Raw genomic sequence first — 23,915 nt, forward strand, 5'->3', positions numbered from 1 at the left:
TCCACTGAGTAAAGGAAAAATAATCAGTAGGACTTTTTAGGACCTTGATTATATTTTAAGATTCCCTGATGATTCCTGCATAGGCAAGTTTAATAATTGTTATATTTAAGGATGTGTATTGATCAGTCACATACTCTGACCCAACAATTTCATTTCCAAATTTTACTCTAGAGAAACTCTTATATGTGTACATCAAAAGACATATGTGACAGTGTTCCTAGAACACTGTTGTAATAGTAAAAACCTAAGTAACCCAAATGTATATTGATCATAAGATCAATGGAATTATACAGTAGTAGAATATTATCAAGCAGTAAAAAATTTATATATTAGAACTGCAGCTACATGTACATGTGTGAATATTAGAAACATAGGATATGGGGCCTGCCCTGGTGGTGCAGTGGGTTGATCGCAGCATGAGGAAGCTAGCTACAGCCACTCGCCATGAGTCCGACGCCAGGGAGGTGACCCATGTGGCACCTCCTCTCTCCCGCACTGCTCCCTACTCTGCTTCTGGTGAATCCTCTCACCACCCCTGCACCTCTGGACTGTGCCCCAGTTCTGTATACATAAACACATCTTTAAAAACGAAAAGAAACATAGCATTTGTAGAAAGCATTTCCTAAGACTACCAATAGTATGATACCATTTCATAGAACTCAAACAGGCAAAAAGAAATAAGATATTGGCCAGGCATGTATGCAATAGAAGAATAGTTGTTATATCTTGGAGAAGCTGAGGTATAGACGGGAAGAGTACAAAGACATACGCAACAATTCTTTTTCTTAAAGCTTAGAAGCAAGTTACTGGGTTCTTACTAAGTTCCAAATGGTACATATATTTTTGTGCTTCAGATATTGCTTTTGTTTGGTAGTCACCTTTAGGGACACACAGAACATTAATATCTTGATGTAATTGCATCTCCGTTTCACTTATGTTCTTTAATGACTAGCTAAAGGCAGAGTAATCTTACACTTATTTCTAGTCTTTCTTGGGGAGCACCTTCCTATAACAGCTCTTCATGGCTTCAGTCTTATCAGTAAATCCTTTTACTGTGCACAGTCCCTTGTATAACAAATAGTATGAATGTTTGAGTTAGATAAGACCTTCCTTAGATCATCCAATCCTGAAGTTACGAACTGCAATCCTCCATCGGTGGAGACCTACAGATGCCTTCTTTATGGCCATTGATTAATAAAATAAGTTGTCATGCCACTAGGCAAATGATACACTTTTCCTTTTGCCAAACCCCACTCCTCCTATTTTTCATATTCTGCCCAGTGATCAGTTTTCATCTGCCTGACACTTCTGAGCATTTGAATTACTAATAAGCATCTGAACTAGTCCGACCTCCCTTGTCACAGGTAAAGAACCTAGACTAGAGTCCAGTGTGTGTGTGTGTGATGAGATTATGGGGGTTTTGGGTTTGTTGTCTGCCTGGTCATTTCATTCCAGCATATGGTTCCTTAATATAAATGTAAGGTTTTATGTCTGTTATACATTGGTATTGGTAAAAGTTCTTGTGCCTGTACATCTCCCAAGTGAAAATGAAACTAATTGGAGAATATTATTTGATATGTGAGCAATATACATACAAGTTTTGTTTTTTTTTTTAAATAAAGAGACTAAAGAAACTGGACATTTGGAACAGCTCCAACAGAGACACGGGTTAAAAGTCTTCTTGGTCTCCTAACTATTGAGATGTTAAAGAATTTGTTGTCTTGTTTCAGTCTTATATTTGGGATATTGATCTAAAAACAACTCAGGGCCCTCCCCGGTGGCACAACGGGTTTGAAGCACAGTACTATGAAGCTACTGCAGGCACTGCACACAAGTCTGATCCCCAGCCAGGGAGGCACCCTCCTGGAGAGGCAGACCTCCCCTCTCCCGCCCGCTGCTCCCCTCGGCAGTGCATTTCAGTCCATCTGCCTGTTCTACTCCCCATTCTGTCTCTGGTGAATCCGCTCACCCCCATCCCCGGGCCCCGCCCCTCTGTACCCCAGTTCTGTATGCATAAATAAATAAATTTTTAAAAATAAATAAAAACAAATCATTAATTTTGTCTTTCTTTTTCAGCACAGTGTTAGAGGTGTTGTATCTATGGCTAATAATGGCCCAAATACCAATGGATCCCAGTTCTTTATCACCTATGGCAAACAGCCACATTTGGATATGAAATACACAGTATTTGGAAAGTAAGTATCTGGATATGGTTTTCTTCTTTGGAATTTCAGTGCAAAGGATGTGTATGAGTGAATATGGTGGTGGTATAACCGATAGCTGAAAGAATAGTATGAGACTTAATGTACCTGCAGTTAGATTCCACCAGTTAACTGTGGTATAAACTCAGGAATGGTATAAACTCTCAGTCTCAATTTCCTTATTTTAGAAGAGGGGCCAGTACTTGTACACATTGGCCGTAATTCTGTTTTTTAGTAAGAATAGCCTTTTTAGGCCTTCCTGGTGGCCTAGGAGTTAAGTCTCAGCATTAACACAATGAAGGCCCATGCAGTGGCCTGTGTTCAATCCCTAGCCAGGTTGCTAACCACACGGTGCAGCACCCTCTCCTGTTTTACCCACCACTCCCCTCAGCAGTGTACTTCAGTAGTCTTGTCTGTTCTTCTCCCCACTCTGTCTCTAATGAATCTTCTCACCCCTCACCCCCCACACCTCTGGTCTGCACCCCAGTTCTACACAAAAATAAATAAATAAAATAGAATAGCATGTTACAGCAGCTAACTGAAAAACAGTGGCTTAAGCAAGATAAGCTGGAATGGTGGTTTTATTGTATCCTTCATGCCTCTGTCTCTCTTCTTAACCATCTTTACCTTCAACCCTCAGTTTCACTTCATGGTCGTAATATGGGCAGCACTACTCTAATCAGAATATCTATGTTCTAAGTAGAAAGAGGGAGAACAGACAAAGTGCTTATCAGCAAAGGCCACCCCTTTCTAAAGTGATTCCTAGAAGACCAGAACTTAACAATGTGGTCTCCTCTTACTTGTAAAAGGACAGGTCAGAAATATTTGTAATTGGACATATTGACATTCAATGAAAGGAGGTTTCTGTGAGTAAGAAAAGGTAACATTGGATCCTAGAGAAGTATTTAACAGTGTTGGTCAGAATCTCCATTCTAAGCATTATACCCAGGAAATGTTTTTATAAATGAAGAAGTCAAGTGTCTGTTCATTCAACAAATATTTACTAAGTTCATTAAACCAAGGCACAGTTCTAAACTGTGTTAGCAGTTTGGAAGCCAAATTAGGTTAATTAAAAACAGAAGATTAGACCCTCCCTGGTGGTGCAATGGGTTTAGATGCAGCACTGCAAGTTAGATACAGACACTTCTATGCGAGTTCCACCCCGGCTCCAGAGGTGATCCACATGGCACAGCAGACCTCTCCTGACCCACCGCTGCTCCCCTCAGCAGTGTACTCAGCAGTGTATGAACTGCCTGTTCTGCTCTCCACTCTGTCTCTGATGAATCTGCTCACCCTCCTTCAACTCTGGCCTGTACCCCAGTTCTATATGCACAAATAAATCTTTAGAAAATAAATAGAAGATTCCGGGTGTCCCTGGTAGCCTAGGGGTTAAGTCTTAGTGCTGTGATCCTTGTAGCACCTTGCGTTTGATGCCCCAGTCCCCAGCCAGGGAGCTGACCCACATGGAGCATTAGACCTCTCCTGTCTTGCACATTGCTGAGGGGAGCAGTGTATTTCCGTAAATCTGTCTATTCTGCTCCCTACTCTGTCTCTGGTGAATCCTCTTATCCCCACCCTTGCACCTCTGGCCTGCATCCTAGTTCTGCTACACAAAAAATAAATTTTTTAAAAAATAGAAGATTCCGCAACTTTTCTTTATTATATATGTATATGTCTAATTTATATATTATGAATAGCTAATAAAATATTACACACATTTGAGTTTGTATTGTGTGTGTATATGCAAGTCCAAGTTCCATTCCTTTTTCTCTTTTATCACTAATTACCAGGATTTATCTTACTAGATTTGTGACAAAACTGCAGTGTCTAAAACAAAGATTCTTGACCTTAGATCTACTGACTGCTTGAACATGTACCAACAACATTTTTCTGGGAAGGTGGTATGTAGCTCTCTACTAGTTTGCAAAGGGGTCTAGATCCCATCCACTTAACAAGGCATTGCTCCATTCTACATGCCATTTTTTGCCTAAGGCCTATAAATACCCTTTGTTTTTGTTACTGACCTAGAGATTTATCATGCTTTAAAATCTTACAATTTAAAGACCTTAGTTGTCCTACGTTGAGAATAAAGTCAAAAGATTTTGGTTATAGTATTATTTTAGTGGAAACGTAAAGTAAAATATAACTCAACTGCATACTCTTTAAGTTTTAGGAATTGATTTGAGTTGTACTAATATGTATTCTAAAGGTCACTGTTTCTTAACAGTGTTTTTTGTTTAAAGATTTGTTTATTTATACATACAAGAACTGGGGTACAGGCCAGAGGTGCAGGGTTGGGGGGTAAGATGAGATGATTCACCTGAGACAGAGTGGGGAGTAAACAGGCAGATCTAGTGAAATATACTGCTGAGGGCAGCAGCAGGTGGGTCAGGAGAGGCTGCCATGCCGTGTGGGTCACCGTCTAACTGGGGATTGAACATGTGCCGTGGCTGCCAATAGCTTCTCAGTGCTGCGCTTTCACTTGTTTCATCACCAAATGTTTTAACCTAACTTGCCAGAAAATACTTAAAGGATAGCTTGCAACTTTTTTGAGGGGGGTGGGAGGTGTGGAAACATGAAGTGGGTTCGCTGTGTTTCTCCTTTTCTCTTTTTATTAATGCTGTTTTTTGTTGTTCAGAAACAAAAATGTTAAAACAACATATTTAGACAACAAAGTGCTAAATTACCACCCACTTCAGGATCGTTGTGGTACTGATATTAACAGTGTCATCCTGACATTTTCTCCAGGTTATTTCCTATAGTGAAGAAAACTTTTCCTTAGTTGTATTGGGCCCATCTGTAACTATGCTACGTGAACGGGGCAGAATACTATGTTCACATGTTTTGGTGGGAGTATTCCTGCCCAATAACAGTTGTTGTCTATAGGCATAAAAATGGTGATGTTGGGAAAATAATTGTTTTTAAAAGGCATAAAAACAAATATTTGTGTCTAACTTGACTCATAGCTATGTGAGAAAATCAAATCAATATTTCATTGTATATTCAACTTAAATTCTGAGAACTGTAAGATTTATTCCTTTATATTTCAGTCAGGGAATTCTCACACATTATTTTTCTTTCAGGGTAATAGATGGTCTGGAGACTCTAGATGAGTTGGAGAAACTACCGGTAAATGAGAAGACATACCGACCTCTTAACGATGTGCACATTAAGGACATAACTATTCATGCCAACCCATTTGCTCAATAACTATAAAAGACCTAGACAAATAGCTGGCAGACTTCTTTGAGGGCCACACCTATTGTGGTTTACCCAGTTTTGATGATGTCAGATTGTATCATCTTGCTTGTTTACTACTAAGATCTATGAGTTGGTGGTATGACGGGGAGCTGGACATAGTTTACTCCTAATCTAAGAGCATATACTTTACTACAGCTATTATCCAATGTATTATTTTTTAAGTTTTAATTTTAAAAACTATGTAAACATTCATTTTTAAATGGTGAGCCTCAAACCTGGCATTTTTGAACACATACACCTTTGTGTCAATTACATACTCCTATCCAAGTCCTAGAGTTTTATATTCCACTAATTAGTCACTTTGTGCAGTTAGAAAGAGACGGTCTGGAAAGGCTAGCCAATCCATTGCTGTTTTCTCTGTCTAAGTTCTGGAGTACAATAAACAGAATTTCCCAACTGATTTTCTTCTTTTTATTAAGAAAAATATTTGGGACTCTCCCTGGTGGTGCAAAGGGTTAGCACACAGCACTGCAAGCCAGCCGCAGCTGCTTCAGTGTGAGTTTGATCCTGGGCCAGGAGGTGACCCACATGTCACGGCAGACCTCTCCTGTCTCACCCACTGCTCCCCTTAGCAGTGTACTTTGTCCATCTGCCTGTTCTGCTCCCTGTCTGTCTCTGGTGAATCCTCTCACTGCCCCTGCACCTCTGGCCTGTACCCCAGTTCTGTATGTGTAGATAAATCAAATCTTTTTTTTTTTAAATTATTTATGCATAAAAGAACTGGGGTGCAGGGCAGAGGTGTGGGAGGTGAGAGGATTCACTCGAGACAGTGGGGAGCAGAACAGGCAGACTGGCTAAACCCAGTTCAGACCAACTCAGAACAAGTTGAAAGTAGTTCTGACCACCTGAAACTGGTGCTGACTGGTCCAAACAGCTAAGACCTGTCCAAAAATGGCTGAAAATGGTTTGAACTGGTTCCAACCCACTGAAACTGGTTCAGTCTGGCTCCAGCTGTTTTAGGCTTCTGTACAGAAGTCAAACCAACACCAACTGAACCTCATACTGCTGAGAGCAGCAGGCTGGACAGGAGCGATCTGCTGTGGCATGTGTGTCAGCTTCATGGGCACCCATGGGTCAAAGTGGTGCAGCAATGGCTGGCAGAAGCTTGCTAGACTGTCTTTAACCCCTGTGCCACCTGAGAGACTCCCTTACTGATTTTCTTTTTTTTTTTTTTCAAGATTTATTTATGCACACAAGAACTGGGGCATAGGTCAGACGTGGGGGGCGGGAGGGAGTATTTACCAGAGATAGAATGGGGAGCAGAACAGGAGGATCTACTGAAACACACTGCTGAGGGTAGCAGCTGGTGAGATAGGAGAGGTCTGCTGTGCCATGTGGGTCACCTCCCTGGCTGGGGATCAAACTTGTGCTGAAGAGGCTCTGGACCACTTCATAGAGCTGTGCTTTAACCCATTACGCCACTAGGGAGGCCCCCCCGTAGTGATTTTCTATGGGAAAAAATATACAAGTGTATCTTTTAAAATATTATGTGACATAGTTCTACAGATGATCTGTTGGGAGATGCATTTCTAAGAGCACCAGTTGGAGAGTAGCTCTGCCTCTACTAATGACTTTAGGCAAGTTAACATCTCCAATCTTTAGTTTTACCACCCATAATATTCCCTCATAATACTACTGTGAGAGTTGGGCCCTCCCTGGTGGCTCAAGGAATTAAAGTGCAGCACTATGAAGCTATCCACAGCCAGGGCAGCATGAGTTTCATCCCATCTCACCTGTCCTGGCCACTGCTCCCCTCAGCAGTCTGCCTGTTCTGTTACCCACTCTGTCTCTGGTGAATCCTCTCACCTCCCTCTGGCCTGTGCCCCATAGATAAATGTATGCATAAATAAACAAATCTTTATAAACAAAAAGAATACTGTGAAGCTTTACTGTGTGTAAAGCTTCTGGCATGTATTAAGTTTTATATAATAACTAAGTTCTATAGTACGTCTCCTAACATCTGCTTCCGGCATGGTTCTCACCTAATCAGGCCATTTCAGGTTCTACTGTTCATTCTATCAAGAACCATGTTCCCCTCTGTGTCTAGAGCATCTTCATTAGATCATGGGTATTCCTAAGTCTTGAGTATTTCTTGCACTCTTATCATTTCTGCAGCTGGTTGTTCTGATTTTCTCTTAAACTGCTCTAGATATAGCTTACAGTAACCCTCTTGTTACTGTTTCTACTTTTCCACTGAATGAGGTTCCAGCTATACTGATACCCTCCCTTTTGGTTTTACCTTAATGTTAATCATTTAGGTTTCTATAATTAGTATTAGAACCTCTTCCTCCAGAGTTTTGCCACCTTTTGTACCTGAAACCATTCTTTTTCAAACATGCCATTAAGTTTTTGTTATTTTTAAAAAGATTCTATTTATTTATGCATGCAAGGACTGAGGTGTAGGACAGAGGTGCAGGGGTGAGAGGACAGGGTGAGGAGCAGAACAGGCAGGTATACTGCAATACACTGCTGAGGGGAGCATTGGGCGAGACAGGAGAAGCCTGCTGTACCCAGTAGCTTGATACCACTGAGACTTAACCCCTGTGCCACCAGGGACAGAGGCCACTTTGCCATCATTCTTAAGATACTTTTGCTGACTGTCAGGATATTTTTGTACTAATGGGCATTCCCTCAATTTTTATTCTAAACATCACCTTTTTTGGGGGGGGGGTGCTGTTTTGGTTCTTAGAGCTTAATCTATACTGTCTGGTTAGTTAAAATTGTAAGGATTTCATAGATAAGAAGGTATGCTGGCCTCCCACCCTAGGCCTAGGGTTAGCATCACAAGGGTCACAATTCAGAACACTGATTTCTTTTTTTTTTAAAGATTTATTTATTTGTTCATACAAAACTGGGGTACAGGCCAGAGGCTCAGGGGCGGCGAGAGGCTTCACCAGAGACAGAGTGGGGAGCAGAACAGGCAGATGGACGAAGTACACTGCTGAGGGGAGCAGCGGGCGGGTCAGGAGAGGTCTGCCACGCCATGTGGTCACCTGCGGGGCAGGCGGGAGTAGAACTCATGGGGAAGTGGCTTTAGCTTCTTAGTGCTGTGCTTTAACCTGCTGTGCCACCAGGGAGGGCCTCTTTTTTTAAAAAAAAAGATTTATTTATGCATACAGAACTGGGGTACAGGCCAGAGGTTCAGGGGCAGTGAGAGGATTCATCAGAGACAGAGTGGAGAGCAGAACAGGCTGACTGATAAAGTACACTGCTGAGGGGAGCAGCGGGCAGGTCAGGAGAGGTCTGCCGAGCCATGTGGATCACCTCCTGGGCAGGGATTGAACTCTGTTGAAATGGCTTTAGCTTCTTAATGCTGTGCTTTAGCCTGCTGTGCCGCCAGGGAGGGCCCAGAACACTGATTTTATCCATTCACACTGAGTTGACTGGATCACACTAATCACTTTAGCAGTTAGGTGATTGATGTTCTAATCAATTTATTTATTGGCAGAAATTATAAATAAAAAATTAGAATATTGTTGATCAACCCACATTTTCTTTATAAAGAAAGTAATACTGTTCCACATCTAGACCAGACAGACTGGCAAACTATAGACCTCAGGGTAGCCAGCTGCTTTTGTAAATAAAATCTTGGAACTCAGCCAAGACTTTATATGCATGTATGGGAATGCATACATATATTGCCTCTGGCCTTGTCCTACAAAACTAGTTTTGACTGGTTGTGAAAGAGACCAAAAATCCTTCAGGCCTCAACTATTCTCTGGGTCTAGGCTGTAGAACTTGCCAAATCTCATGGTTTCATAGCAAAAGGATTTAAATGTGTCAAGGAGTGGTATAAACACACTGCCCAGTACCTCTTTACCACTCTAGAATTGTATCTTCATCTATCCATTGGAATACTTAAGTCTTGCTGATCTTATTTTGGACCTCTCTTTTGCTGATCTTTGGCTAATGGGGAACTGAATAGTTAAAATTTATACCTGATTGAACTTGGGAATTTCCAGATCCACATAACAACACATTTGTAGCTATCACTGTTGGGTATTTCTGAAGACTGTTTATTTTGTTTGAACACTTAAAACTAGCAAATAGTTTATTGACTTTCCTCCAGACCAGTGAATAGGACTCTGTACTCTGGTTAAATAACAGAAATTTGTTTTCTCATAGCTCTAGAGATCAGAAGTTGAGATTTAAGCTGTCAACAGATTTTTCTTAAGACATTATCCTTGGCTCGTAGATGACCATCTTCTCTACTCTTCCTGAGGTCTTCTTATGTGCATGCCTGTGTCCTAATTCCTATAGAAAAATGCCAATCATTAAATTAGGGTCTACCTAATGAGTCTATTTAACCTTCATTACTCCTGTAACAGGCCCTATCTTCAAATAGTCATTTTTCTGGTGGTTACAAGTTAGATCTAAAAATTTAGGGGAGGATATATATATATATCATATATACATATATATCATATACATATATATATATGCATATATATGGATATATATATCCATATATATATATCCCCTCCAAACTCTCAGTCTACAACATGCACTAAAGGACACATTATCCCTGATTAGTAATTGATTGGATTGGGGGTTTTGCTAAATTAAATTAAAACCATTTTGGAAAGCAGGCTTGGCAGTATGTACTAAGAATTTTTTCAGTGTTCATTGTCTTTTACCTTCTAGTTTTACCATAGGGATTTCTCCTAAAGAAATTACTGTACAATAAAGTAATACAATACAAAACAAAACAAAACAGACATTATAAACCAGAGATAGCCTACAGGGGAGGGGGAAGGAAGGAGGGAGGAATGTGGAGGACTGTTGATGAGGAGAGAACAAATTAGGGAAGGTGGGAAGTAAACATTGTTTTAAAAGGAGCAACAATGAAAACATAAATTAATTAACTTTTTAAAATCTTGTTATAGGTGGTATTTTATTATATTTCAAATGTTTTATGAAAACACTGGCTTAATTTCTGCACAAAATCATTCACTGCAACTTTTTTCTTTATCAGAATATGGGGGATGCCCATCTTATAAGATTACTGTTAAAATATACAGTGCCTAGTGATGGAGGGAAAGAATAGAAAACCTGAAGGAGACATCACAAGGTTAAAACTCTACTCATACAAGGATGTGAGGTTAGAAGGATTAACATGACCAGTAACCCAGTCGTTGAAATCAGGACCTTTAGTGCCTTATCACAAGGCATATAGATGATCCACACAGATATCAGACTGCTGTATTAGACTGCTGTGGGCAGTATCAGAAGCCCAGACTTGAAGGTGAAGATATAGAGATTGGACACATTGGCCCATTGTGAAATCTCAGGTCCCTTTATGATTCCACAGAGTTATCCAAATCAGCAGCAAACAGGCCACTCCATTAAAGGAGTGACCCCTCCCAAAGAGAAAAGGACTGTATCAGTGTAGTCTCTGCTCTGGCATGGGGTGGCAGTCCTGCCCACCTGTGACTATGCAGGTGCTTTTTCCCACCAACTCTCCCTGTGTGGGGCAGCAGCCTCAGACTGGTACCAGGCTGGGGCTTCCCTTCACTGACCTCCCTCAGCAGACGCTACTCCTGCCTGTAGCCACGGAGGCCCCTCTCAGCAAACCTGTTCCTTTTGGGGCAGCTCTTCCTGCCCACTTGTATCTAAATAAGTGTTCTTTATTCCTCTGTCCCCTTTCCCTGATAAACTTGCTCTTAAAATATAACATTTCTGTCTTGTGGAGAAAAGCCTGGGAAATTCATTGCATGCCTCTGAAAGGGGAGCTCTGGTAAAACTTCTCCCAGAGTGAACCCAAGGACCCATACTCTAATTTCTAAAAACTATTATCACTTAGCACAGTGACTAACCATTGTGATGAGCTATTATCCTCCAAAGTGTGGGATTTACTAGCTTTGCTTTTAAATGTGCTACAAAATACAACTTGAAGAGTTGTAAATTTTTCAATTTACTCTGATTAATTTTTCCTTCTCTGAAATTATTTACCTTATAATTAGAGATCCTGACTGTCATATAAAGGTTTAGGTATCAATGGCTTTAAAGTTTTTTCAAATCCACTAAGAGAGTTTAAGAGAAAAAGGTTTAAGAAATTCAAGCAACCACAGGAATCTTGGGCATGTGAATTTATCATCACTTCAGCTGCATTAATTGTGCATCTTTGTAAGACTGGCTATTAACACTGGCAAATACACGTTTTAATTTTTAGGTTTATACATCAGACCAGCAAAATCATGCTGTATTGTTATTTGTAGTGTTTTTATATGTTTTCCACTAATTTTGGAATAAGCGAGGATTGTTCTCAAATGACAAAAAGGATGATAGCAAGTCGTGGGGATCAGGATTGGAAATTAATGTTCCATCAAATTGCAGTTTGGTGATTTTAAGGTGAATTTAACTGTAAACCCAATGTCCTATTTAAACAAGTGGACTAAATTTCAAACTGACATGTCCTGCCTAACATCTGGTTTAAACAACTTGGCCCACCACTCTGACCAGAGGCATCATACTTAGATGAAAGGTACTATGTCCTGACTAACAAACAGTTAGTGAAAATCCTGAATAACAAGATCTCCTTAGCATGTTAAAACACAATCTTCTCCTTCTGGTTAGCATGTTAAAACACAATCTTGGGCCTCCCAGGTGGCGCAAGGGTTTAAAGTTCAGTGCTATGAAGCTATCTTACAAGCAGCCACTGCATCATGAGTTTAATCCCTGCCCGGGAGCTGACCCACATGACGCAACAGACCTCTCCTGTCTTGCCCACTGCTCCCCTCGGCAGTGTATTTCAGTCAATCCGCCTGTTCTCTTCCTCACTCTGTCTCTGGTGAATCCTCTCACCACCCCCCCCCACACCTTTGGCCTGCACCCCAGTTTGTGTGTGTATAAATAAATAACTCGTTATAAAAAACAAACAAACAAACAAAAAACCTCACAATCTTTTGAGACTCGAGTTTATTAAGACATATACTTATGAAGAGGCATGTCACTTCTGCCCATGTCTGAGTATGGCCCAACTATGATGTTTTTACCCCTTTTACCTCTACCTGGTAGAGTAATCCCTTAAAACCCCTTTCAAAGCTTCAGTCCTCTGAGAGGCAGGCTGGAAATTTCCTCTGCTGGTGCCTGCCTCTCTTTTGCACAAACTTAATGAAACCTTGTCTGGTTTTTGCTTGTCTTTTATTTTACAAAGAGCCAGACCTGAAAGGCCTGTAACAGTTTTTGTTGTTCAGAGATTGTTTCCTCATAGTCTTCTCTCCATAACATTCCACTTCATCGTTTTACAGTTCACTTGGCCTTAACACTGCAGAAGCCTCACTTAACAAAATTTTGCTTGTCTGTCAAGAGTCCCTAATTCCTTTCTGCATGTTCTAGCTCACTGACTTAAAAGCTTTGGGGACATCTTTCCAATCCTTTTCAGTATGTATGAAACCCAGCCACTAAAGACTTAACTAGTTTTAAATATGTCTCAGCACCTTAGTGAATGCAGAAATTAAGACAATAATATGGGCATATTTGTGTAATATTAAAAAGCAGTTTTTGTCTTTGTAGCCAAGGCACAGGCTATGTCATACTCTGCTTCCCTCACTTTTTCTTTCTAGAATTCACAAATACAACTCTTAATTTCAAATTAGTTTGAGGGGGGTAAAATTTGGTTAATTTTTAATTTCCAAAATTTTATTGATGTAACATGGGTTTAAAACATTCCACAGGTTCAGCTATGCATCACTACAAGTCAACACCTGTAACACAAATGTAATTTTTAATCCCTGCCGCGGGGGAGGGGTGCCCAAATACAATGTTTAATGCTCATGGATAGCATTCTCCCCAAGTTTCTCGCAAGCTGATAGGAGTCAACATGGCGGCAGTCAGCTTCCCTCCCTCCACTTTGTAGGTGCGGCTCTCGCGCGTGCGCACAGACGCCCTCCTCCCCCGCCCCGCCCCGCCCCGCCCCGCGGCCAAGACGCGCTCGCTGCGTCATCAGTGTTTTCGAGTAGAGTCGAACACTGCGGCTGTCAGCTCCATTTTGTTGTGGGAGCCCGCCGCAGCCAGCTGGTTTCCTGACGTTGCTTTCCGAGCTTTGTCTCTGCCGCTTTGGAATCTCTAGCCGGGACGGTAAGACGCGGGTGGAAGGGACTAGGTGTCAGGGCTCTTTCTGCCAGACGAACCCCTGACAATGCCCCCCCTTTTTGGGGGGGCCTCAGCATCTCTTTTTGCTTTCACCCCGGGCTGCACAAAGGCGACCCGCTCAGCTCTTCATCTCTCCAAACCTCGAGCACCCCAACTCCTCCCCAGAGCTGCCTATGGGGCCGCGTTAGTGTCTGCTAGGTGGAAGCGCAGCTCGAACGTCTGCCGCCCGCGGGGAGCTGGGCTGGGAGCGCCGGGCCGGCGCCATGTTGTCCGCCGCGGCCGGGCTGATGGAGCTGTAAGATGGCGGCGGGGGCGGAGGCTGGACTGCGCCCGCTCGCCGGAGAGGCGAAGCTGTCTCTAGTGGGTGACCTTTACTGCGCTTCTGGCGTGTGCCGAAGTCCGGGCACGGTGTGGAACTGTATGGGTAGCAAATGGACGGCAAGGCCGAACACTCTCACCTGGGCTGAGACCCTGCCGTTTACTGTCGAGTTGAGTCTTACACAGGGTTGAAATTAAAATCGCGAGTGTCTTTACCCTCCCTGACGTTACAGAAATCAGGTTTACGAACCTGAGGAAAGAGATCGTGATAGATTGGAAAGTCAGGCGGTCAGGCGTTTTGGGTGTTGGCATTTCTGAGCCCCCTTGCCTTCCAGCCTCCGGTGATACCACTCCGAGCGTTTTCGATTCGGTTGTGAACGGAGAGGTGGAGTTCGAGCTATTAGGTTGTTGTTTGCAAGTTGTCAGCGATACTTCCTGTAAACATTACTGAAAGGAAGATGGATTTCTCTCTGCCTCCTCCCCTCTCCCCCACAAGTTGTGCTTTTGTGCAGTATGGTAAACTGGGTCTTGTTTTACAGAGTTTTGTTGGGGGATGTACTTATGTTTCTAATGCCATCGTAGCCTTTGTAGATCGGTGGTTTATCCACTTTACACAGATAATTATGTTGGTATTTATAATGGCAAAGAGTATTTATAATTGCATTTCAGTTGGGTGTTAGTCTCTAATACGTTTAGATGCGGAAGATTTATATATATGTGTACCTATAAAAATTTGTGTTACAGGCAGGATTTTGCTAAAGTTGGTGAATTAGAAATGCTCTCCCATTTTTTCTTTTACACTTCAACAAATCTGAGCCTGTGATGGATAATACTGCAGAATACCTGTGATGAAGTTCCACACTCCAAATGATGGAGCAGGAAATTAGGCTTATCGGTGATTTCAAACTGAGTGACGATGACTTGAATTTTGATATAGTTTACTGCTAGAGTGAATTTGAACCGCTCGTTGTTGACGTGTAGGATACAATTTAAATGGGAAAAATTTTTTTTTATGTAGATGAGACACTCAAAAAGAACTTGTTGTCCTGATTGGGATGAAAAAGAATGGGACTGTGGAAAGTGGAGGAGCAGCAGCTGCCATAAAAGAAAGAGGAGATCACATAGCAGTGCCCAGGAGAACAAGCGCTGCAAATACGATCACTCTAAAACTTCTGATAGGTAAGGCAGGCGCTTCAGGTGTCTCAAAGAAAACCATACTTCACCACTGTTGTCAATTATTGTATCTCAATAAAACCAGGGGAAAATATTTTTGTGATAAGTGATGGGTTATTCCTTTCTCTTTCCACCAGTGATAGCAAGTGCTGTCTCTAGAGATTTGTGATAATTTGAGAGTATGTGATACTACTATAAAGCATTGAAACATGTTATTTTTTTCTCTAGCCATTATTTAGAAAGCAGATCGATAAACGAGAAAGAGTATCATAGTCGTCGTTATGTTGATGAATACAGAAATGACTACAGTCAAGGATATGAGCCTGGACGTCACCATAGAGACCATGAAAGCAGATATCAAAATCATAGTAGCAAGTCCTCTGGTAGAAGTGGAAGAAGTAGTTATAAAAGCAAACACAGGATTCACCACAGTACTTCACACCATCATTCACATGGGGTATGAGCTCTTCTAAAACATTTTGGACATTTAGTTCCCATGAGGAACAGGAAAACTTAAATTTGTGCTTGTTTATTTGAGAAAGATGAAGTCATCTCAATTTTAACTTGCAGGATTCTTTTTTAAGTTTATGTATTGGTAGGAAATTCCTGAGATGCACTACATATTTTATTCTTCAGTAATAATTCTGTTGTTGGCAACTAATTGTCACTCCACAGAAATAGTGGAGGTAATTAGTTTATTTTAGGTTAATTTATTTAACAGTGATTAGAAGATATTCTGATTTTTAAATAATAATTCAAGAGATTTATTTTGATAAGTTGAGGCCTTATCACATAAATACATTTGGCATTTTATTTTTGTATGATTGAAAGTTGGGTGCCAGCTGATATAGCAAAGCATGCCCTGTAATCCTTTTTCGCTAAGCAAGCCACTTAACAGATTAGAACATGATGAGTTATATGTTAATTTGGAAGTCAGCTCAGATGACATTTAAAATGCCTTAGTGTTAGTCATATATGTCCAGTCTTTTTTCCTTCCCAAAATTAGGGCTTTAATTTTATTTACTGTTTTAATATTTGTTTTCTTAGATTAGGGAATCTTAATTTGGCCACAGTCTAGACTGACAAGTAAATACCTCCTACAACTTTGCACATTAAGACACTAGAAACTTAAAATTATGTTTCAGTGAATGCTACAACTAAGCATTTTTTTTAAAAGAAAACAATTGTGTTATGTTTTGTTGCCTTGCCACTTTGAGTATCTTATCTGAAAATCTGTTCCTTGCCATGTTTTTCTCCTGTTAACATAAACTATGTGCCCTGTGAATTTCTGGGGACTGAATTTGAAATTGCTCCTGCCAACCGTTTGTGGCCTGGCGTGTATCTGAATGCCTGAATATCTCCCCGCTGAATGAATTTCGTATTCTGCCCTGAATTCACTCGGGTATATTGATTGGCTGGATGATCTTGGTGCCGCCCACTTGACGTTTCCAGAAGAGTCACCGAAGGAAAAGAACCAGGAGTGTAGAGGATGATGAGGAGGGTCACCTGATCTGTCAGAGTGGAGACGTACTAAGTGCAAGATGTATAGAATATTTTTCAACACTTATTAACTTTTCAGATAACATAATCTATATATAGACTAAGATTTCAGGGATTTGGAAATCTTATTTTCTTTCTCTTTTTTTTTGTTTTTTGTTTTTTGTTTTCATTTCTTTTGGTGGGGGGGGATTGTGTTTTGCTTTCTTTAGAAATTTAATGTTTGTTATACAGAACTTCCAAAATAGTAAATCATGTTAATGAAACTATCTTAAGAATGAAAATAGACCTAAAATAGTTATATATGTTTTTTGGCAGTGTTGACCAATAAAATATCTAGTGATAAGGAAATTTGTAGCATCAACTAGAATAATCTGCATTGATAGCATTTATTATGATAAGTAAAATGTTTCCACTTCCTGGTATGACTGAGACTTGTATCTCTCTTTTAGATGAAATTGTTGATACTTTAGGTGAAGGAGCTTTTGGAAAAGTCGTGGAGTGCATCGATCATAAAGCGTAAGTTACTATCCTGAGATTGCATTTGAGGGGGTCAATAGTGCAGAAATTTATTTTGTTTTAGAATATGGTACCAGAAAAAAGCATTGGCTCTTTGTATTTTTAATCATTAGCTACGGATAATATTTGCAGTCTCTTAATTTTAATGGTGAGGTGAGAACATATTTTATTGTTTCAGGGAATATTTTTTGTTGTCCCACTGGACAGTTGGGAAATCCTCAGCCATAAAAGCATCGATTTTCACATTAGGAACTTTGCTTACCTAGATTGCTGACACAATTTTCAGGGTGGTTACCTAGAAGCCTGTATTTTTGGAAAGCTCCATATTTTGTCCTAACAAGATGTCGAGGGCTGAGTTTTTTTTTTTTTTTTTTTTTTTAATGCATACAAGAACTGGGGTACAGGCCAGAGGTGCAGAGGCAGTGAGAGGATTCACCAGAGTCACAGTGGGGAGCAGAACAGGCAGATGTACTGAAATACACTGCTGCCGGGAGCAGTGGGCAGGTCGGGAGAGGTCTGCTGCTGTGCCATGTGGGTTACCCCCTGGCCAGGAAGTGTTACAGTGGTGGCTCATCATTACATAGTGCTGTGCTTCAACCTGTTGCACCACCAGGGAGGGTCCAAGAGCTGAGAAAATTTATTAGTTGGTGCCATACTTTAATATTCTATTTCCATTAAACCCCTGATTGAAATTTATGATAGTAAGGGAAGTTTTGGCTTAAGTTTTTTTTTTTTTTTGGTTACATGTTGTCCTGCTTTTCCCTTCCAAATGATAGTTTTTTTCTAAATGAATTGTTGGAAGAGTCTTCCTACTATTGCAAGGTTTTAAGAATTAGAGTTCCTACCTATGCCTCCACACTTTCCCACCTCTTCTGGTAACCTTGACTAAAGGAAGATTTGATAAATTAGTTTATTAGTCATTGGGTATCATAGGATTAGAAAATTCATTAGGTACATTTTTTGGGAAGTTGAATCTTAGCCAAGCTAATTGAAATAGTATATTCTGGTTTAATTAGAATAGTTGAAGCAGTCTACTTGAAGAACCAAAAAGTAATTCATGTGAATGGTGGTCTGATAAAAGAAGCTTGTGTCATTTAGCACGTTTGTATTATCAATCAAATGACCAAAGAGCTTCCTCATTGCTTAAATTGAGTTGTAGTTAGAAGAGAATACTTACATGTGATCAGGTAACCTGAATGCTACACCATAAATTCAGGAAAACAAACACCTTGGGTGAAACTACAGTAGTGCATGGTGTTTCTCAGCGCCCAGCACCCACAGCAGGCTCAAGCATCTGTTCAAGGCATGAAAAATAGATGGTGTTCACATGTTGGGGGGCAGGTAGGGAGAGAACAAGTAGTGCACTTTGAAGAGATTGTTAGAGAAAAAGAAATGAACATCACTTATGTTTCTTTTCTAATCTGGATTTTTTTTTAACAGGGGAGGTAGACATGTAGCAGTAAAAATAGTTAAAAATGTGGATAGATATTGTGAAGCTGCTCGCTCAGAAATACAAGTTCTGGAACACTTAAATACAACAGACCCCAACAGTACATTGTAAGTATCAAAATAGAATTTGGAAGAATGTTACCAGGTAGATTTTGGATTATGAAAAACTGTACTCAAGTTACTTTCTACATATTTATAGCCGCTGTGTCCAGATGTTGGAGTGGTTTGAACATCATGGTCACATTTGCATTGTATTTGAACTTTTGGGACTTAGTACTTACGACTTCATAAAAGAAAATGGTTTTCTGCCATTTCGACTGGATCATATCAGGAAGATGGCATATCAGATATGCAAGTCTGTGAATTGTAAGTACTTGGCATATCTTCCAGAAATTTGAGTATATTGAGGCTTATTGCCATACTGTTCTGGATCATTTTTAAAGAAAAAGTTATCTAGCATAAAGAAACTAGAAGCATGACTAAAGAATAAGTATGAGAGCATGATGTTGTTCAGTTCACTGCATTTCTTTCAGTATGTTGTTCAGCATGAAATGGTCTACTTTCCTGTAACCTATGGGTTAGCCTTTCTGATTCCTGAAAAAGTTTGCCCATACCATTATGCTAGAATTAGGGACTAGTGTCCATTCTCAGCATCACAAGAGAAAGATGCTGAGGGTAGAGAGGGGTAGCAGGTTGTAGTCCCTGATTATTTAGCAGGCAACTGAATGATCACTTCTTTGAACGTGTGGAAAAGGTATATCAAAGAAGGTTTTTTTGTTAGGAACTTCCAGCTTGGTTTGCCTACATTTGGGAGTGGTTGGCAATATTTTATATAACAGCAACTTTTTCTGTTTCATTTTCAGTTCTGCACAGTAATAAATTGACTCATACAGACTTAAAACCTGAAAACATCTTATTTGTGACATCTGACTACACAGAGGCATATAATCCAAAAATGGTATGTCTTTAACCTTCACAGCTTCAGTTGAATATTTTATAACTTAATATAATGCTTCCTTAACTGACGTCATTTCTGTTTTTCAGAAACGTGATGAACGTACTTTGATAAATCCAGATATTAAAGTTGTAGACTTTGGAAGTGCAACATACGATGATGAACATCACAGTACGTTAGTATCTACAAGGCATTATAGGGCACCTGAAGTTATTTTAGGTAAGAATTTCTTAGCTTTGCTTGGGAAACCTCTGCATAACTTTACTGAAGAAATTGACTTTAAAATACATTTTTTTAAAGATATAGTTCTAAGCCTTAGATCTTTATCTTTTCCCAGGATTAGTGTCAGAAACTTATGGTTTTTTTTTTTTTTTTTTTAAGATTTATATATACATACAAGAACTGGGTACAGGCCAGAGGTGTGGGAGGTGAGAGGGTTCACTAGAGACAGAGTGTGGAGCAGAACAGGCAGTTGTACTCAAATACACTGCTGAGGGGAACAATGGGCAGGTCAGGAGAGGTCTCCTGCACCCTGTGGGGGGACACCTCCCTGGCCAGGGATCAAACGGATAGCTTTATAGTGCTGTGCTTTAACCTGTTGTGCCACCAGGAAGGACCCTGTGTTCAGGATTTTAATCTTTTGTTTCAAGTAGTTATATGACTTTGAGCAAATGGCTTGATTTTTCTGGAATTGACTATATAGTTTGTAAAATGTGTGGGGTTTTAAAACAGTCATTTAATGTCTCTTACATCCCAGACACTTTTTGTGTCCAGCTAGTCCTTACATGGTATGGGTAGTTCCCAGTTTCATAGATTAGGAAACAGGATGTAGAGAGGGGAATGGTTTTTTCTAAATCACTAGAGTGGGACCTGAAAACCAGATGTTTCCAAAGCCCTAAGTTTTACATACTATCTTAGAATCACTTAATTCAAAATTATATAGTTTTAGGATCTCTCCAGCTCAAACATCAAATGATAACTTTTTTTTCCAAATGGCTTTAAGAAATATTGAATATTTTTTCCTAACAGTTTGCTTTGTTTTGCAGCCCTAGGATGGTCCCAGCCATGTGATGTCTGGAGTATAGGCTGTATTCTTATTGAATACTACCTTGGATTTACTGTATTTCCAGTAAGTGACTGATTTATTTCAGTGGTTTTGTGTGAGAAAATAGTCTGTTGATACACGAATTGTTACTATTTTTAAATCTTTTGTAAGTGAATACTTCATCCCAAAATACACATTTACATAAATTTTCTTCTTGTTATATAGACATTATAGCTGATCGTAAGGAATTAAAAATCCTGTAATTCCAGCACTGTTGGGTATTTGTATTTCCTTCATAATGTACCATTCTACTTTAGGAAGATTATTTTTAAATGTTCTGTATTATTTTATTTTTGTGTCGAAGAAAGTGTAAATTATTTAGGGAATCATTGGTGAGCTTGTCTCTAAGGCCTTAATATTTTGTTGTGAGTTGTTATTAGCTAAAACTATATAGACATTTTTAAGTGATTCATCTTTTGTGAGTTCAAATCATCTATTAACTAGAAATATAAATGAGAACAAAACATGTACAAAGAACAGCTAATTAAAAAAGGGTTTTTAAAATTATTTTAGACTCATGATAGTAAGGAGCACTTGGCGATGATGGAAAGGATTCTTGGACCTCTACCAAAACACATGATACAAAGAACCAGGTATGTTTTATATACCTTGGCCATATGTTCTGATGAAAATTCCATAAAAGAATGAAGTGTAATTTTTTTTACTTTTAAGCAGCACCTTACCATTCTAAGGGAGAAGCCAGTAATTATTTCTAGGTCTTTTTTTAAATCTTTTTTTCTAAAAAGTATTAAGCTTCCAGCTATAAAAGTACACTGAATAATTAAATCAGTCATTGTTGCTGAATGCTAAAAGTTCTCGGTACCAATGTAAACATGGATGGATATTGGCTTATTCTTAGGAAACGTAAATATTTCCATCATGATCGATTAGACTGGGATGAACATAGTTCTGCCGGGAGATATGTCTCAAGACGCTGTAAACCTTTAAAGGTAAGCTTGGGTCGTTGCTCAAGTGACTAAAACCTTGAGTTTTTATGGTGGAGAAATAAAATGACAGTAGAAAGCAGGTAGAAAGAACTGTTCTCTTTTTTTTTTCTCAGGAATTTATGCTTTCTCAGGATGCTGAACATGAGCTTCTCTTTGACCTCATCCAGAAGATGTTGGAGTACGATCCGACTAAAAGGATTACTCTGAAAGAAGCATTAAAACATCCTTTTTTTAACCCCCTTAAAAAAGTACTGTAGATCTATAATTGTACAGCTCTTTAAAGAGATCTTATAGACTGTATCAGTCTGATTTTTAAATACTAAGTTATTTTGTACAGCTTTTGTGAATCTTACATTTTTGTATCTACCATGTTTATTTTGTTTTAGTAATTTGAATTAACTGTATAGCTAAGTAAATCTCTTTTTCATTAATTATTGTATAAAATGATTTATCCAGAATAAATTTTTTGTGCTTAATGAAATTTATATAAATCTGTAGCTTTGAGTTTTTTTCCCCTGCCATTTTTCCTATCTCTGTCACTTTAAGATTTATTTTTATTGGGGCCTCCCTGGTGGTGCAGGGGTTAAGTCTCAGCACTATGAAGCTATCCCACAGCCACTCCCTGGCCTGGGAGGTGACCCACATGGCGCAGACCTCTCCTGTCTTATTGCTCAGGGGAGCAGTAGGCATTTCAGTAGCTTCTCCTGTTCTGCTCCCTACTCTGTCTCTGGTGAACCCCCACACCTCTGGCCTACACCCCAGTTCTTGCAGGGATTAACCAGAGACAGCAAGGAGCAGAACAGGTAGATTGACTGAAATATACTGCTGAGAAGAGCAGTAGTCTGTGCCAGAGGTCAGCTCCCTGGTGGGGATTGAATTGGGGCTGCAGAGATGGTGCTGAGGCTTAACCCCTGTGCTACCACAGAGCACCCCTATCTCTGTCACTTTAAAGAATTGTAAAACAGATTTGTAGGAAAAGGAAAAAAGAGCAGATGGTTTCACTTGGAGGAGAGAGATATAGGGGAACCAAAATAGGAACTGGGAAAAGGAGACAAAACTAGCAGGCAAACAAGCCTGAGACAGGCTGCGGGAAAGGGGAAAACAGGTAAGAGCACAAGAGACGATAGTGAGGGTTCACAGGTGACTGGGGGATTTTATAGGACTACACCTGAGGAGAAATCAAACGGCGTACAATAATGAACAATGATGTAAGAAATACATATAAATGCATACATTAAAAAAATTTTACATTAAAAAAATTTTCGGGCCCTCCCTGATGGTTCAAGAGGTTAAAGTGTAGCACTGTGAAGCAATCTAAAGCCACTGCAACATGATTTTGATCCCAGGCAGGGAGACGACCCACGTGGCATGGCAGACTTCTCCCATCCTGCCTACTGCTCCCCTCAGTAGGTCGTCCTGTTCTGCTCCCCACTCTGTCTCTGGTGAACCCTCTCATTCCCTCTACCTCTGGCCTGTACTCCAGTTCTTATATGCATAAATTTAATTTTTTCTCAGGTTTCCCTTAGACTCTGGAAATACATAATTTGTTTCCATTTTAGCATTGGGGCTTAACACTTCCCTTCTGTCAGACACATGAAAACAAGTTACAGAACACAGATTAGCTAAAACAATTTTATTTCCATTTAAATTTGGTATTGCTGGTTGTCCTCCTGAATATGATGCTGCAAATTGCCTAAGGCCTTACGCTCCTTCAGAACTGATGATAGAGAAGCTTTTAGAAATCTTTTCAGTCAAGTCTGACTGACCCAAGTGACTAGTAAGTCAGGGTTTTGTTTGTAGTTTTATCTAATTCATCTAGAGATGTAGGCCAGTGCAGGTATTCACAGCTTAACCTCTTATCAACATTTACTTAGTAGAGTACATTTACTAAAAGTAATTCTTATTGATTTTTGGTTTTGCATAGAACTAGGCCAGAAGTACAGGGAAGGTGAGAGGATTCACTGGAGACAGTGGGGAGCAGAACTGGTGGATATACTGAAATTCACTGTTAAGGGAAACAGTAGGAGAGACAGAAGAGGTCTGCTGAGCCATGTGGATGGTCAGCTCCCTGACTGGGGGTTGAATTCAGGCTGTAGTAATAGTGCTGAGACTTAACCCCTAGGCCACCAGAGTGGCCCCCATTATGATGCCACCTTATCGGAATAGCATCTTTCACTTAAGTAGAATGTACTTTTAAGGTTTGTGTCTTTTCATAGCCTTAATGCCTTTTTTTAAAACATTCATGAACATGGCCCTCCCTGGTGGCGCAGCGGGTTAAAGCACTGCACTAAGAAGCTTAAACCACTTCCACATGAGTTCGATCCCCGCCTGCCCCGGAGGTGACCACATGGCGTGGCAGACCTCTCCTGAGCTGCCCGCTGCTCCCCTCAGCAGTG

At 40.1% G+C, this 23,915-nt stretch overlaps 2 protein-coding genes across 4 annotated transcripts in view; both read left to right on the plus strand.

Moving 5' to 3' along the window:
* PPIL3 (peptidylprolyl isomerase (cyclophilin)-like 3) overlaps window positions 1-5,862 on the plus strand; it is a 12,842-nt gene extending 6,980 nt beyond the window's left edge. For both annotated transcript variants that reach the window (XM_012726774.1, XM_012726770.1), the window contains exons 6-7: window positions 2,077-2,195; window positions 5,285-5,862. In XM_012726774.1, the coding sequence (XP_012582228.1) occupies window positions 2,077-2,195; window positions 5,285-5,411 (246 nt within the window). In that variant the 3' untranslated portion in view covers window positions 5,412-5,862. The remainder of the gene's footprint in view (window positions 1-2,076; window positions 2,196-5,284) is intronic.
* Window positions 5,863-13,372: 7,510 nt separating this feature from the next.
* On the plus strand, window positions 13,373-22,046 carry CLK1 (CDC-like kinase 1). Of its 2 annotated transcripts, XM_004674396.2 has the most exons (13): window positions 13,373-13,541; window positions 14,893-15,053; window positions 15,276-15,504; window positions 16,500-16,590; window positions 16,997-17,063; window positions 18,504-18,620; window positions 18,712-18,878; window positions 19,376-19,470; window positions 19,557-19,686; window positions 20,514-20,596; window positions 21,086-21,165; window positions 21,432-21,522; window positions 21,633-21,994. In XM_004674396.2, the coding sequence occupies exons 2-13, from the start codon at window positions 14,893-14,895 to the stop codon at window positions 21,774-21,776; spliced, it is 1,455 nt and encodes a 484-aa protein (XP_004674453.1). In that variant the 5' UTR covers window positions 13,373-13,541; the 3' UTR covers window positions 21,777-21,994. The 2 variants fall into 2 exon arrangements, with proteins under 2 accessions (XP_004674453.1, XP_012582196.1); XM_012726742.1 differs by lacking the exon at window positions 16,500-16,590 and having other exon boundaries at window positions 21,633-22,046.
* The last annotated feature ends 1,869 nt before the right edge of the window (window positions 22,047-23,915 follow it).

This window comes from Condylura cristata, unplaced genomic scaffold (genome assembly GCF_000260355.1).
Source record: "Condylura cristata isolate star-nosed mole 26May11 unplaced genomic scaffold, ConCri1.0 scaffold00002, whole genome shotgun sequence".
Taxonomy (NCBI): Eukaryota; Metazoa; Chordata; class Mammalia; order Eulipotyphla; family Talpidae; genus Condylura; species Condylura cristata.